The sequence below is a fragment of the Numida meleagris genome, chromosome 1, assembly GCF_002078875.1.
Source record: "Numida meleagris isolate 19003 breed g44 Domestic line chromosome 1, NumMel1.0, whole genome shotgun sequence".
Lineage (NCBI taxonomy): Eukaryota > Metazoa > Chordata > Aves > Galliformes > Numididae > Numida > Numida meleagris.
This window is the reverse complement of record NC_034409.1, coordinates 78,766,341-78,778,254: the sequence shown is the minus strand read 5'-3', so window position 1 is coordinate 78,778,254 and position 11,914 is coordinate 78,766,341. Positions and strand designations below refer to the sequence as shown.

Genomic DNA, 11,914 nt, shown 5'->3' with positions numbered 1-11,914 from the left:
GGATTTCTGCTGGAGGTTGTGGACAAATCTGGTCATCGGAGCAGGCAATGTGTGGAGATATGTGAAAACTTCTGGACTAAAACATGAAGAAAAAAAGTCCACCAGCTGGAAGTTGTGTGGTTTGTTTGCAGATTTGCTCTGTGTATTTTTTCTCTGTAGGTGCGAATATTCACAGTTCTCTCCTGGCAAAAATCCATGTTTAAATTCTCCCACAGTTCCCAGCTGTATTTTTAGATTATTAATTTACTGCAATATTCCAGTTCTGAAAAACGAGTCTCACTCAGAAATATCCTTTGCTCACACTTGACTGAGCAGCTTGACCTCTAAGCCAGCAAGTGTCTCAAATCTTGGCTACCCACCTCCGATACACGCACACAAAAAACCCAAAACTCTCTCTAATTATTGAATGAGTGTAGCCAGCATTGCTGAAGGTCTTCATCCCTTCAGGCCACGGAGCTCCACAGGCCTGCCTTTGTTCCCATTTCTCCAGCAGGCTCTCCTACTCCACTCCTCCTTTCCCCTCACTTGTCCTTCACCTGCATGAAAGCTCTTCGCATGCCCTCTCTCGGGCCCTATTTCTCTTCAGCTCGCAGTGCCCTGTGTGCTTGCGTCTAGCTGCCAGCTCAGTGCATCAACCTGCACCAGGCTGTTGGTGGCATTCGGTATCCTCTGACTCAGATGATTTATTTCCCACCCTGCTCACTGTCCTGCCATCTTCATTTTTTGCATTCCTTACAAGAGGGACTTGTGCCAAAAAAATGCTTACTGGGACCAAGCGTGACCTAAAACAAACTCATAAATGAAGCCTCCTTCTTCTACCCCTTGGCAGCCCTGCTCTCTCCAGCAACTGGGGAAAGCCTGTGCAACGTGTGGTATGCTGGGAACCTCCTGCAGGAATTCTCCCTGAGATCTGTGGAATCCATCTTTAGGAGAGACCGCTGCCTGAGCAGCTTAGGATGACTGCTGAGGGTTTATCCTCGGCAGAAAAAAAGGTGAGGGTGTTTCTGAGTATGTGAGCTTGCACGCAAGGTGAAATTCCAGCACAGGCAAGGTCATCAGCAGTTCTTGCACGTGCACTAATGGAGATAAACTCTGCAAGAGAGCCAAGTGATGGGCAGTGAGCTGCTCTGTCTGCTTGGAGCTCTTATCAAATGCGAGTGCAGCATGAAAACCTTCCATCTCTCTCTATTTTTCAGGCAATGCACACCACGGGGTACTGTGGATGGCACCAAGTCAGTAGAAGGTAAAACAACTACAGTTTGTGAGCACTTGTTTCTTCTAATCTAAACTCATTCTTACAAAGGAGGAGGGAAAGAAGTCACCTAGAATAATAGAATCATAAACTCATTGAGGTTAGAAAAGTCCTCTAAGATGGCCAAGAGCAACCATCAACCCACCCCCACTATGCCCACTAACACATGTCCCTCAGTGTCTATAAAAGACCAAGAAAAAACACTTTCTGACTTTCTGATATTTTCCAGACTGGTTCAACCCTATCTTATGGCTTATGGTTATTTTTTTTTTTCCTTTTCAGGTTTTACTTTTCTGGAAACTTTCTCTCTTTAATAATTATCATGTGTGTTACTCTCCTTTCCCCAGCTCTGGTTGTTCTCATGTTCCTGTTCCTTGTGGTTTATTAAGCAGCTACTGAGCTTTCTTTGAAGTCATTTCCTCTCCCTGAATTCAAATATTTCCTGGTCTTTTCAGATAAGGGATTTGAACGCTAGAGAGATATGTGCTCCCTGCAGCAGATGTGAGAAAACAGGTCCAGTTGTAAGAAGTATCTGGACCCAAAGTACAGGACATAATTCCTGTGAATTTACTAGGTATGCAAAATATGACTTATCTCACTCTGCAGTTTGCAAACATGACATGCAAAAGCAGCTACCCTTTTTTTTCTTATGGAAGGACCCAAATGCTCTTATTTTAACACTCACGTTCTACCAAACCTCTGGGGGCATCAGCACCTGGCCAGGTGTGAGCTTCGTGGCTCCTGTTCATTTTTAACCCTTAACTCTGAAACACATGAGACGTGTTTTTTGACGAACTGATCCTACTCAGAAAGAAAATGTACTCCAAGATCTCACCGCCTTTCTCCATCCTGGGCATTATCGTCATGTTCTTGTTGCTGCCTTGTGCCAGCTTGACCTAAGTTTCCCCCACTGGGATAAATTTCCTTCCCTCGCTGCCTGCCTTCCCTTTGCTGCCAGCTGACCTCAAGCTCCAACCAGTGGGATACTGGAGTGGCATGTCCGGCTTCCCACAGCAGGGTGCATGAGACACAAGTATACAGCTCTCTTTGGTGCTGGGTTAGCTTGTCTCCCGGTTAACAATCAGTATGGGAACTTGCTTCATCTTGGTTTTGACTCCTCTGAAAGTATCTAAGATGTTCCGGACAGTGTTTCTAATGCAGCCAGTGCAGATATTTGTCCTGACTCAGACTTTCAGACCCATAGTGATGGGAAAGCAGGCAAAAGGAATTGGCTGAAACTGTGTTCAGGCACTTCGCGTGTTCAGGCACACTCACGTGGGGCACAGCGCTGACTGGGGCACAGCTAGGTCTATAGTGCCTCTTTTGCTTGATTTTGATAACAGCAATGCTGGGGGCAGTTTGAGATTCTCCTCCTGTCTTATTGCCAAGTCATTGCTAGGCTTTGTGGCACAATGAATACACAAATACTGTTTCTCATATAGCACTAATAATTGGCTGGAGGCAACAACAATTGCAGAGTTCAGCAGACATGGTTTTCTGTTCCATTTTGTGTGCTAGTTACCATGGAAAGCAGGAAGCACAACCCAGGCATTTTCCTAAAGGGAAACTGAAGTCATGAAATTGGTAGGAAAGGGAGTCAAGTCCTGAGTTCAGCTGCTGATAGGAAAAAAATGTATTTCATTAAACCTAACGATTCTCCTGTTATTTGGGGGGGAACACAGTGCAGGCTAAACTGCAGCTATGCCCACTGACACTACAGCCACAAGAACTCCTGTCTGTTTTGTTGCTGTCTTATTTTTTCCCCTAGGGTAGAATTATGTACACATACTAATAATATTCACCTCCACACTAGAGCTGAGACTGAATCGATGAGGATGCTGCAAGAATCCAGAGAATCAGGAAACTTAATAATTTTGTGAAGTTCTTGCTTATCCTTTACAAATTGACAGAAGTGCATCTGTGATGCATCAAAGGCTTCATGGTAACTTTTCTTGTTCAGCTTCTCTTGTTGACTCTGTAAGTGCTGGCATTCTACAGTATTTCTGTCCCCCTATTCTCTGTGGCTCTACGTTACTGCAGACAGCGGAATTCTGCACAAGCTGTAATAACAAGACGTCATGATTGTGCATCACTGAAGTATCAGCCCGAAATACTAGGAAAAAAAAGATGAATTTAACACTTGGAAATTTCAAAGCTTTTCAGATAAGTTAATTCTACAGAAGTCTCCAAGGCCTCACTTCATTTTCAGAGCTGCAGAACAGCTGCAGCCCTCATAGCCCCCAGTCAGCAAAATGCATCATCAGGGCCTTAACATTCACCCCCCAGTCAGACCAAGAAAAACACAGCTCAGTGCCCTGGCCACTCACACAATAAGAGAAGGGTTCAAACCCCATCTCAGAGGAAGGCAAACACATTAGCACTGCATTCATAAACCAAACCTAGGAGATATAAAATATTTCAAAACATCACTAGGGCACAGCTCTGTTTTTATAAAAACTCCAGTTTAATCTCATGGCTGAGACCTGGCAAAACATCTTTTTTTGTGGATGTTTCCTTTTTTCTCTTTTTTTTTTTAAGCAATAAGGCACAAAGGCAGACAAGTCCACACAGAGAACAAAGCTTAACAAAAATACAATCCATCAGGGCTAGCAGGAGAAATAATCAAAAACCAGAGCCAGTGGGATGAGGACAGTCCTTTTCACAGTGTCTGATTTCCAATCCTTCCCTTGACCTGGAAGCAAATAGTGTTTCGAAGGAGACCAGTGCCTGCAAGAGCAATATCCAAGGTCTGGGCTGCTGCATGGAGCCCCTAGGAAGCGTTTTGCTTCCTACCATCCTTTCCTTCCAAGCCTGTCAAAGTCCCACTCCATCTCCAGTTGAACTTGGTGACAAGCTTTCCATTCCTTTCTTGGAGCACAACTAGTTACCACCAAGTCTTTGTATGATTAGGAGCAAGCATAAGCTAAACAGAATTGGGATCAGCTGCAGCTTCTCCCCCACCCCTGGAGATCTTATTTTATTTTTTAGAGATGGAGAGAAGCAAAAGGTACAACTGCAAAACCTGGGCATGCCCAAAAGGGAATATGTGCCCTGGTAGATTGGGTATGTTTTCAAGGACTGGGTAGAAGCTTGTGGTTGAAAGCTGAGGCAGTCTTTGCACTCTGGTCTCCCCTGATTTCAACCCTCCTCTCCCAGGATACGATCCCGCTGAGGAAGGCAGATTCAGATCTTCTACCCACCACAGATTAGCCAGAATTAATTAGCTTCTCTAAGGAAAGCCAAAAGAAAGCCAGTTGATCTCATGCTTTCAGTGCTAGAAAAGTTGCACAAAACAGTTCCATGCATCAGCCCAAGTTTCACAGATGTGTAGGATTCTCTTTAGACAATTCCTTCATTTTAATTACATTTCCTTTTTAATATATTTATATAGAATGTTCTTTTATATATATATATATAAATTTAACACAATATTCACCACTACAGGCATTTCAGAATTCATAAAGAAAGAAAAAAGACTTTGATTGCACCTTTTGAACTCTGGGTGAGGGAAAATGTCGCAGGGCTTTATGAATGCCCTCTAATGCAGATCTAGGTTCCTCTGAAGCTCTAAAGGTGAAAAAAGAAGTGCCTCGGTCTTTCAGAAGTGATAGCATAGGATGGGCAGCCCCAGGGGAATATGGTTTATAAGTAAAATAGAGTACTCATTTCTGCTTAGCCTTGCTCAAATAAGGCAGCTCCCACATGGACTAACACTATCCATGACCCTCTTTTCCATCAGGCAATTCCCACCTTTGCTCACTCAACTATTTCATGCTCAGCTACACTCCTGAAGCTGAGCAAAACCCCTGTCTACACGGGAAGAATAAGTGAAATTTAGCCACCTCTCATCTCCCACTAGCAGAAGTCCACAAAGGCTTTGTGATATCACACCATGACTCAAACCTGCCCATCTGCAGACTTGGTGAGAGGTCTTCAAACTCTTCACAGTCTCAGGGAAATTAAATGTTCCTGAGCCTCTGAAGTAATCCTTGCAAATCTGCAGATGACATGACAGTCTTCTTAGGAAGGTCCTTTCCACAGTGCTGAGAACAATCAACCAACATAGCTCCCACACAAAACTTCAAATATGGGGCCAGGCCCACCACCCATTACACAGTTCTATTCCTCTCAATGCTTCACAGAAAACCAAGCAAACAAAACCAAGAAACAATTAAAAAAAAAAAAAAAACTTTCCTTGAAACCTCATGTTTAAAGAGTCATGATGGAAGATAGGAATTTGGTACCCACAGTGTACAACTGCAAAACCCTGAACTTCAGAAGAGCTTCCAGTCTCAGGTTCAATCTGATACTGCAGGGTTGCAGAGGACAACCTAATGGCCCTAATGTGAAGATGATATCAGGTCTGACCCTAGGGATGATCTCAGGAATGGCTCAGTAATGTGGGCTCTCAGGAAGATCCAACTACAGTCAGCATTACTCATTGGGTGATGGCTTCCGTTTTTTGGCTCTGTCCAACTACCAAGCCCTGGTCTTGAAGCTGACTGCAACTGTAGTATCAACACGGACCCACTTGCAAGTGTTGGAAACTCTGCAGAAGTTGAGCCTAGAGCTGTGGATGGTGACACCTGTGCAACAAAACTAGTGCTCCCAGCTCCGTAGGATCTGAAGGGGGTTTATCTCAGCTCTTGATACAAGCCCACTTACGACCATAAAGCTATCGTTGTGTGATTGTGTTACACCCCCTTGGCTAGGATCTTGGAAGTTTGATACATCAGCTGAAGGCTGGAATTGAAATTGTTAACAGAGTAAACTGTAATTAGCTACAAAATGGAGATCTCATTACAGAATCTGTGCTTAGTTAAAACCCAGGACCTGAATCTGAGCTCAAGTTCTGAAACACCTTTTAAAAGTACAATCTGGATACAGATTTCATGTGAGGCTGATCTTTAATATTACATATAATTTTCCAGTAATTTTCTCATGCAGAAACTTCCCTAATTATGCCAGAAGTACTATTACTTACTGGAACACTGTTAAAAGTGTATTATATACAAATTGCCAGATCTCTTTTCTTGTTCATAGATCAGCTTATACAAGATCAAGAAGGAAAAGAAAGAATGGTTTTAAGGTGCCAAGGTTTCATCACACTTTCTTTCTCTTTTGACACATTATTTTATGAGTTTGGCTGGCTCCATTCCAGATGCCTTGGCAGTCAAAACTTCTAGGAACTGAGAGAATATAAATCCCTGCCCAAAGTAAACTATTTTGTTGACGCCAAAAAATCTGGGCACCATTTCCATTACTTTTACTTTCTGGAAGACCTTACCACAATACATCGTATCACACCTTCCCAAGTCATTTGCCGTTAACCGGCCATGGTCGTCAAAAGTTTTCCCATAAGGCAGTAAGAAAGGCACTTGGGTGCACGTAAATGCAACACAGAGCTGTACTATGAGGAACATGGAGGACTGGCAGTCCCCTGGTTTTAATGGCAGGCAGCACAGGCATTTTATGGTCTAGGAGGAAGATAATATGATCATTATGAAGCTGCATATACTGGACCTGCCATCCACAGCTTGCCCACATAAAGCATAGGCTGACATCTGAGACAACATGGACCCAAACAAGAAGTCCAGGATCTTGTCTGAATTAATATTCTTCCTCGACAAAACCGGCAGCACAGACTTAGTTCTCTGCTCTGTTTCTTTTCATATTGCATAATACACAAGTGAGGAGTGCAATGGGGAGGATCAAATACAGCAACTTGTGACAGGGAAAAGCCCTCTTGTTTTTTCACACTCCCTTTATATCTGGCAAGATAAAATTCTGCTGAAGATGTATTCTCTGCATCTGTATGCGAAAGCTTCTCAAAAGCACCCTGGCATCTCTCTCCTTTAGCAATCAAAGTGTGCAGACAAAGCACGGTACAGACTTTGGCCCCTTCAGCCACAATGACACTAATTAAGCGACACATTCAGGACAGACCAAGATCTCATGGGCTGAGTTCGCTAACAATTTTTAAATGCCAGTATTTTAGGAAAAAAGCGCTAATCATACATCCACTGGGATATTCTGACTGATACTCATTGTAGTGGCTAATAGTACTTCCTACCAGATGTTCAGATACCGCTCAGACTATAGACCATAATACACAATGGAGGATCTACAAACTCAGATTTCTACATGAATGATGGTCCCTGTAAGCACCAATACAAGGACAATCTCAGTGCTGGCAGCAACGCCTGTGATCCCATCTCCTCCGAGGCCACTAGTGGCATTTAAATTGCAGAGACAGCACCGACTGTACCTGGCTTTGCAATTGCCCATTATCACGTACCAGGCAACAGATGAGCCTGCAGTTAACTTAGAGGCTTTATAAAGGAAGCTTTAATTCTATTCCCATGGCAGCTATTGCTTATATGAACATGTATTTGCCTGTAATGATAACGGCCCTTCAGGAGAGAGCTTAATTCACTTCCACCTCTCAGGATATTGTTCGTGATCTGTTCTGCAGTCCCACAAATCATCCTCCTTACCATACCCTCAATCAATTTGAAAGCATTGAGGAGCAGGGAGGTGAAAACCAGCCGTGCTCTCATAAAAACAGTGTAAAATCCTAAGGACAGAGAGTTTGAAGGAGGAAGCACCTGGGGACATGCCACACAGTGGCAACGAAAGACCAAGGGTCAAGGATTATGTCAGTCAGGATGCAAGAGGGCAATAGCCCAAGGACATGCAGATCAGAAGATCCTCTTGCTTTCCTCTGCTGTGTGTAGCAAAGCTGGAGATATTTGCAGAGCTGTCATCTGGCTTTAAGCAATGGCAAAAATAATTGACACTGGCCTCCATTATGACCATATTTTCACTTCCATTGATACCAGTCTGAGAAGTCTCTATGGCTGGACACTCACTCCCCAGTCACACAAATCTAGCCTATCAAAGGAAGGTGTGGCTGAGTACAACAAATCTCATAATCATGACTTGGAAAATTCAATGGACAACTAGGCGTTTCCTGTTCAGCTTTCATTCCACACCTTGCACATGCTAGAAAGAGCACGTTTTTGATGCAAGAGAAGTGTTGGAGGCAGCACCTTTGGGCTGTGTGTTTGCTACTGGAACGTCCTTGGGTGTCTCACACCTTTTGTGTCTTGCTTATACCAGCTTTACCTTCCTCTTCAGCTACTCTCAGTTTCCTACAGTACTGACTTACACTGTCGAAGGAATACAGCAGGCATAGATAGGCATGGTCACTGACTGGCTGTAGGGAAAAGACAGAAAGAGGTTCCAAACATTTTAACTTACCTCCTCACCTTATCTGCATCCTGAGCTGCAGTGCTTTAGAACACTGTCCCTCCCCAGCCCCATTTTGTAGTTATTCCAAGATTTATTTTTCCTTTGCTTTCTGTCGAGAGGATAACGCTTCCACAGGGCTTGTTAGACAAAAAGAATATTCCTTGGGACTTGCTTACAAAAAAAAGCAGACAGTGAGGGACTAGAAAGGGATAAGAAAGGGAAGGAAAAGCAAGACAAAAGACTGACCCTCCATAGCAAGATACCTAGCAGGAAATGGTAAAAGATTGGGTCCTTGTTGCACAATGTAGTAATAACAACAGCAAAATGGCAACAGAGTTGGTCTTGGTGTAGACACTCCCATCCCATCCACCATGGAAAAGGAGCAAGGGAAGCAGTTACTATTCAATTTGCCTCCCACTTCGTCCATCCAGAATCACAGAGCGCCTCTGTGGCTGGTAAAAGCAGCTGGTAGAAGTCTCTAGTCTCTGGCCATTCTTGGGGATGGTCATTTTGTTCCGCATCGTCACTCCCTCAGGTGTTGTCCGCGAAGTTTCAGACAGATCACCGCAAATGGGACTCGAAGAGGAGGTCTGAGTAGGGCTTCTTATGGGTGATAACAACACCCTGGAGTCTGCTGAAGACGAGGGGTGGTCCATAATGGGGAAAGGGGGACTGAAAAGAATCAGACTCTGGGGCCTCCCAGGCCTAGATCTATAGGAAGGCTTGGAGAACCCTGATGGCCTCTCCATCTTTGAAGACTGTGGGTTGTCTCCACCTGTCTCCCCCTCGGAAGTGCGCTTTCGGCGCAGAACAGGGGCATCCATGCTAGGGTTATGGCTAGACTGAGATGACTCCAGTGGAGAGCCAAGGCTGCTGTGCCAGGGGCACATTGAGTCCTTTTGAGCTGGGTCACTGTTTTCTTTCTCCGCTTTGGTTTTCTTTTCTGTCTGTGGGCTCTTGGAGGGCTCCAGGTGGCCCCATGCCACTCGTTGAGTCTGCCTGCCAGCCTGCTTGGCTTCTGCTTCTTTCTTCTCCACTTGTGGAGCAGAATTTTGAGCCTGCAAGGGCTGGGGGATCTGGGTGTATTGAATCTTGGGTGGTATCACAGGCACTGCTCTTGCCTGGCACATCTTAATCATGAAGGAGGTCCTGACTGCTGACACACTGACAGGGGCAGAGTTACGACGGCCAGTGGTGGCATGGGCCACTGCCAGGTAATCCAAATCTAGATCTATGTGGGCACTGAAAGGAGAGTGCCAGGAAACACCTTTACCCACAGCAGGGCAAGTAGTTGACAGAGATGGGACAGAATCACTGCTTTTCACTTCCTTCTGCCCATACAGGAAGTTCCCAGTGGCAGAAGGCATGGCCAGGCTCTCAAATGTTAAGAAATCTGGAGCTGGAAGGAGTGAATCCAAGTTGAGGGATGACGGCCTAGTTTTCACTTTACGAGGTGTTTCTTCGTCTTTATTACTCAGAAGTGACTCAGTGGCAGACCACAACGCTTTGGTAACAGTGTCTTCTGCCAGGGCAATGTCCCGAGACCTGGATGACTCCTCCTTCATGATCTTTGCCTGTAAAGAACTGTCTGGGGCATTTTGGTATGGTAAAGATGTCTCAAGCTTTGAGCTCCAAGGGTTTTCTTTGCTCACATCCATTTTTTTTCCCTCTGGCTCTGGAAGAGGGATTCTGGAGGGTTCTTCTTGCTTAGCTGGCGTTTCCTCCCTGCTGATGGGATATCTCAACTCATCAGTTTTCAGGGGTTCTTCTGCAAGACTCATACTATTCTCATCTTGCTTAGCTTTGCCCAGACTAGACGGGGAGATGGGCTGTGTTTTGGGCAGCTCGTGAGCCACTGGCAAAATGTCACTGCAAGGCTGCTGCTGTTCAGGGGCATCTATGAAAGAGAATGGGATAGTCCACAAACTCATCACTGTATCTTTACTATCCAGGGAGAGGCTGCGACTGAATCGTGGTCTAAGAGAAAGGCCTGCCTCTGATCTCTGATCTTGTGGCTGAAACTCCGGTATCGTCTTCTCCTGAATGTCCTTAAAGGTTGGAGAGTGGAGTGGGCTTGTGACCCACTGGTGATCCTCCCATGGCTCCACAAGTTCTAAGCTCTGCACATTATCTGTCCAGTTTTCCTCATCATCCTGGTCACCAGCATCATGAGTTCTGCTGACAACACTGCCCTCCTTTAGCTCCTGGATGCCAGCTCCGTTCGGTGCCTTGGAGGAGAATGTGTCAGCAGTCACTATCTCAGGCATCTCACTCTGAGTCTGAACTCTGGTATGATCATCACTTTCCTTCTGCAGCTGGCAGGTGCTATCTTTTCCTTTCTCTGATTCTGAATGTGCTCCTTTGGAAAGAGAAAATTCATCTCCTGGAGGAAGCTCATTGACTTCTGGTTGACTACAAAAATTCCATTCCAGGGGAGGAGTGACACATTCACTCATAGTGTCTTCCACCACTGGGTGTTGGTTCTTTGGAACAGCTATGCTAGTCAGAGGAGTTCCCAGTTTGGGTAGAGCTGAAGGACAGCTCTGCTGTGCAGCCACATCAGTCTGGCAGTTTTCGTGGCTGTCTGGTCGTTCTATGTTGGTGGCACCAAATAAAGGCATCTGAGTTGTGGTCTGTGGGGTTCTGCCTGCAGATTTCTGCTCAGACAGGGTCAAACATTGCTCTAGACCAGAGGAAAAATTATTTGTTTGTACTGAAGAAGAGGATTCAGAAATTGGAACTGTCTTGGGGACAGCTGCTGGCAAGAGCAAGAGTTCTTCTTCAGGTTCGATTATTTTCAGTTCATGCTGTATCTCTGGCCACAGTGGTTCTACAAGGGCATTTGCAGGATCCTCCTCAGTCTGAAAAACAGAAGAAATGCCATGACCTGGGAGTTCACAACTTACTGCAAATACCCCTCAATTTTTCTCATACAGTCTCTTAGAAAAGACAGCCTCCTGGACAAGCATGCTCATGGTTATAGAAACAAACACACGCACATACAGTAACCAATCCAGTGAAGGAAATACATTTACAAACAAGGAAGTTTATGGAGAAGATCTGAGATGCGGCCAGAACGAGTCCTGGGAAGATGCTCTGGAAAAGTGAGGTGAATGAAGAACTGGAATATCTCAGCCTATTTCTCAGTTCTTCCCATTCAGTCCTCACTTAGCCTTGCCAAAGGTTCTGCATTCCCAAATCACACTGGAATATATAACCTGTTTAAGAATATATGCCAACAGATCTTTAAATAGATGTCCTGAGATGAGTACCACTGTAAGAAACCTGGTGAAAAAGGTCTGGTAGAAATACAGAGGAAGCAGGGGGGAAAAAAGTGTGTCCAGAAAATGGAATAAAAGAAGAAATTTTCAAGCTGTACAGGACAATAAAATAGAACAGCAAAAATAG

The 11,914-nt window shown here is 44.8% G+C and overlaps 1 protein-coding gene across 1 annotated transcript in view; it reads right to left on the bottom strand.

Moving 5' to 3' along the window:
• ARHGAP31 (Rho GTPase activating protein 31) overlaps positions 3,694–11,914 on the bottom strand; it is a 57,156-nt gene continuing 48,935 nt past the window's right edge. The window contains exon 12 of the mRNA XM_021398123.1: positions 3,694–11,367. Within this exon, the coding sequence (XP_021253798.1) occupies positions 8,905–11,367 (2,463 nt within the window). The 3' untranslated portion in view covers positions 3,694–8,904. The remainder of the gene's footprint in view (positions 11,368–11,914) is intronic.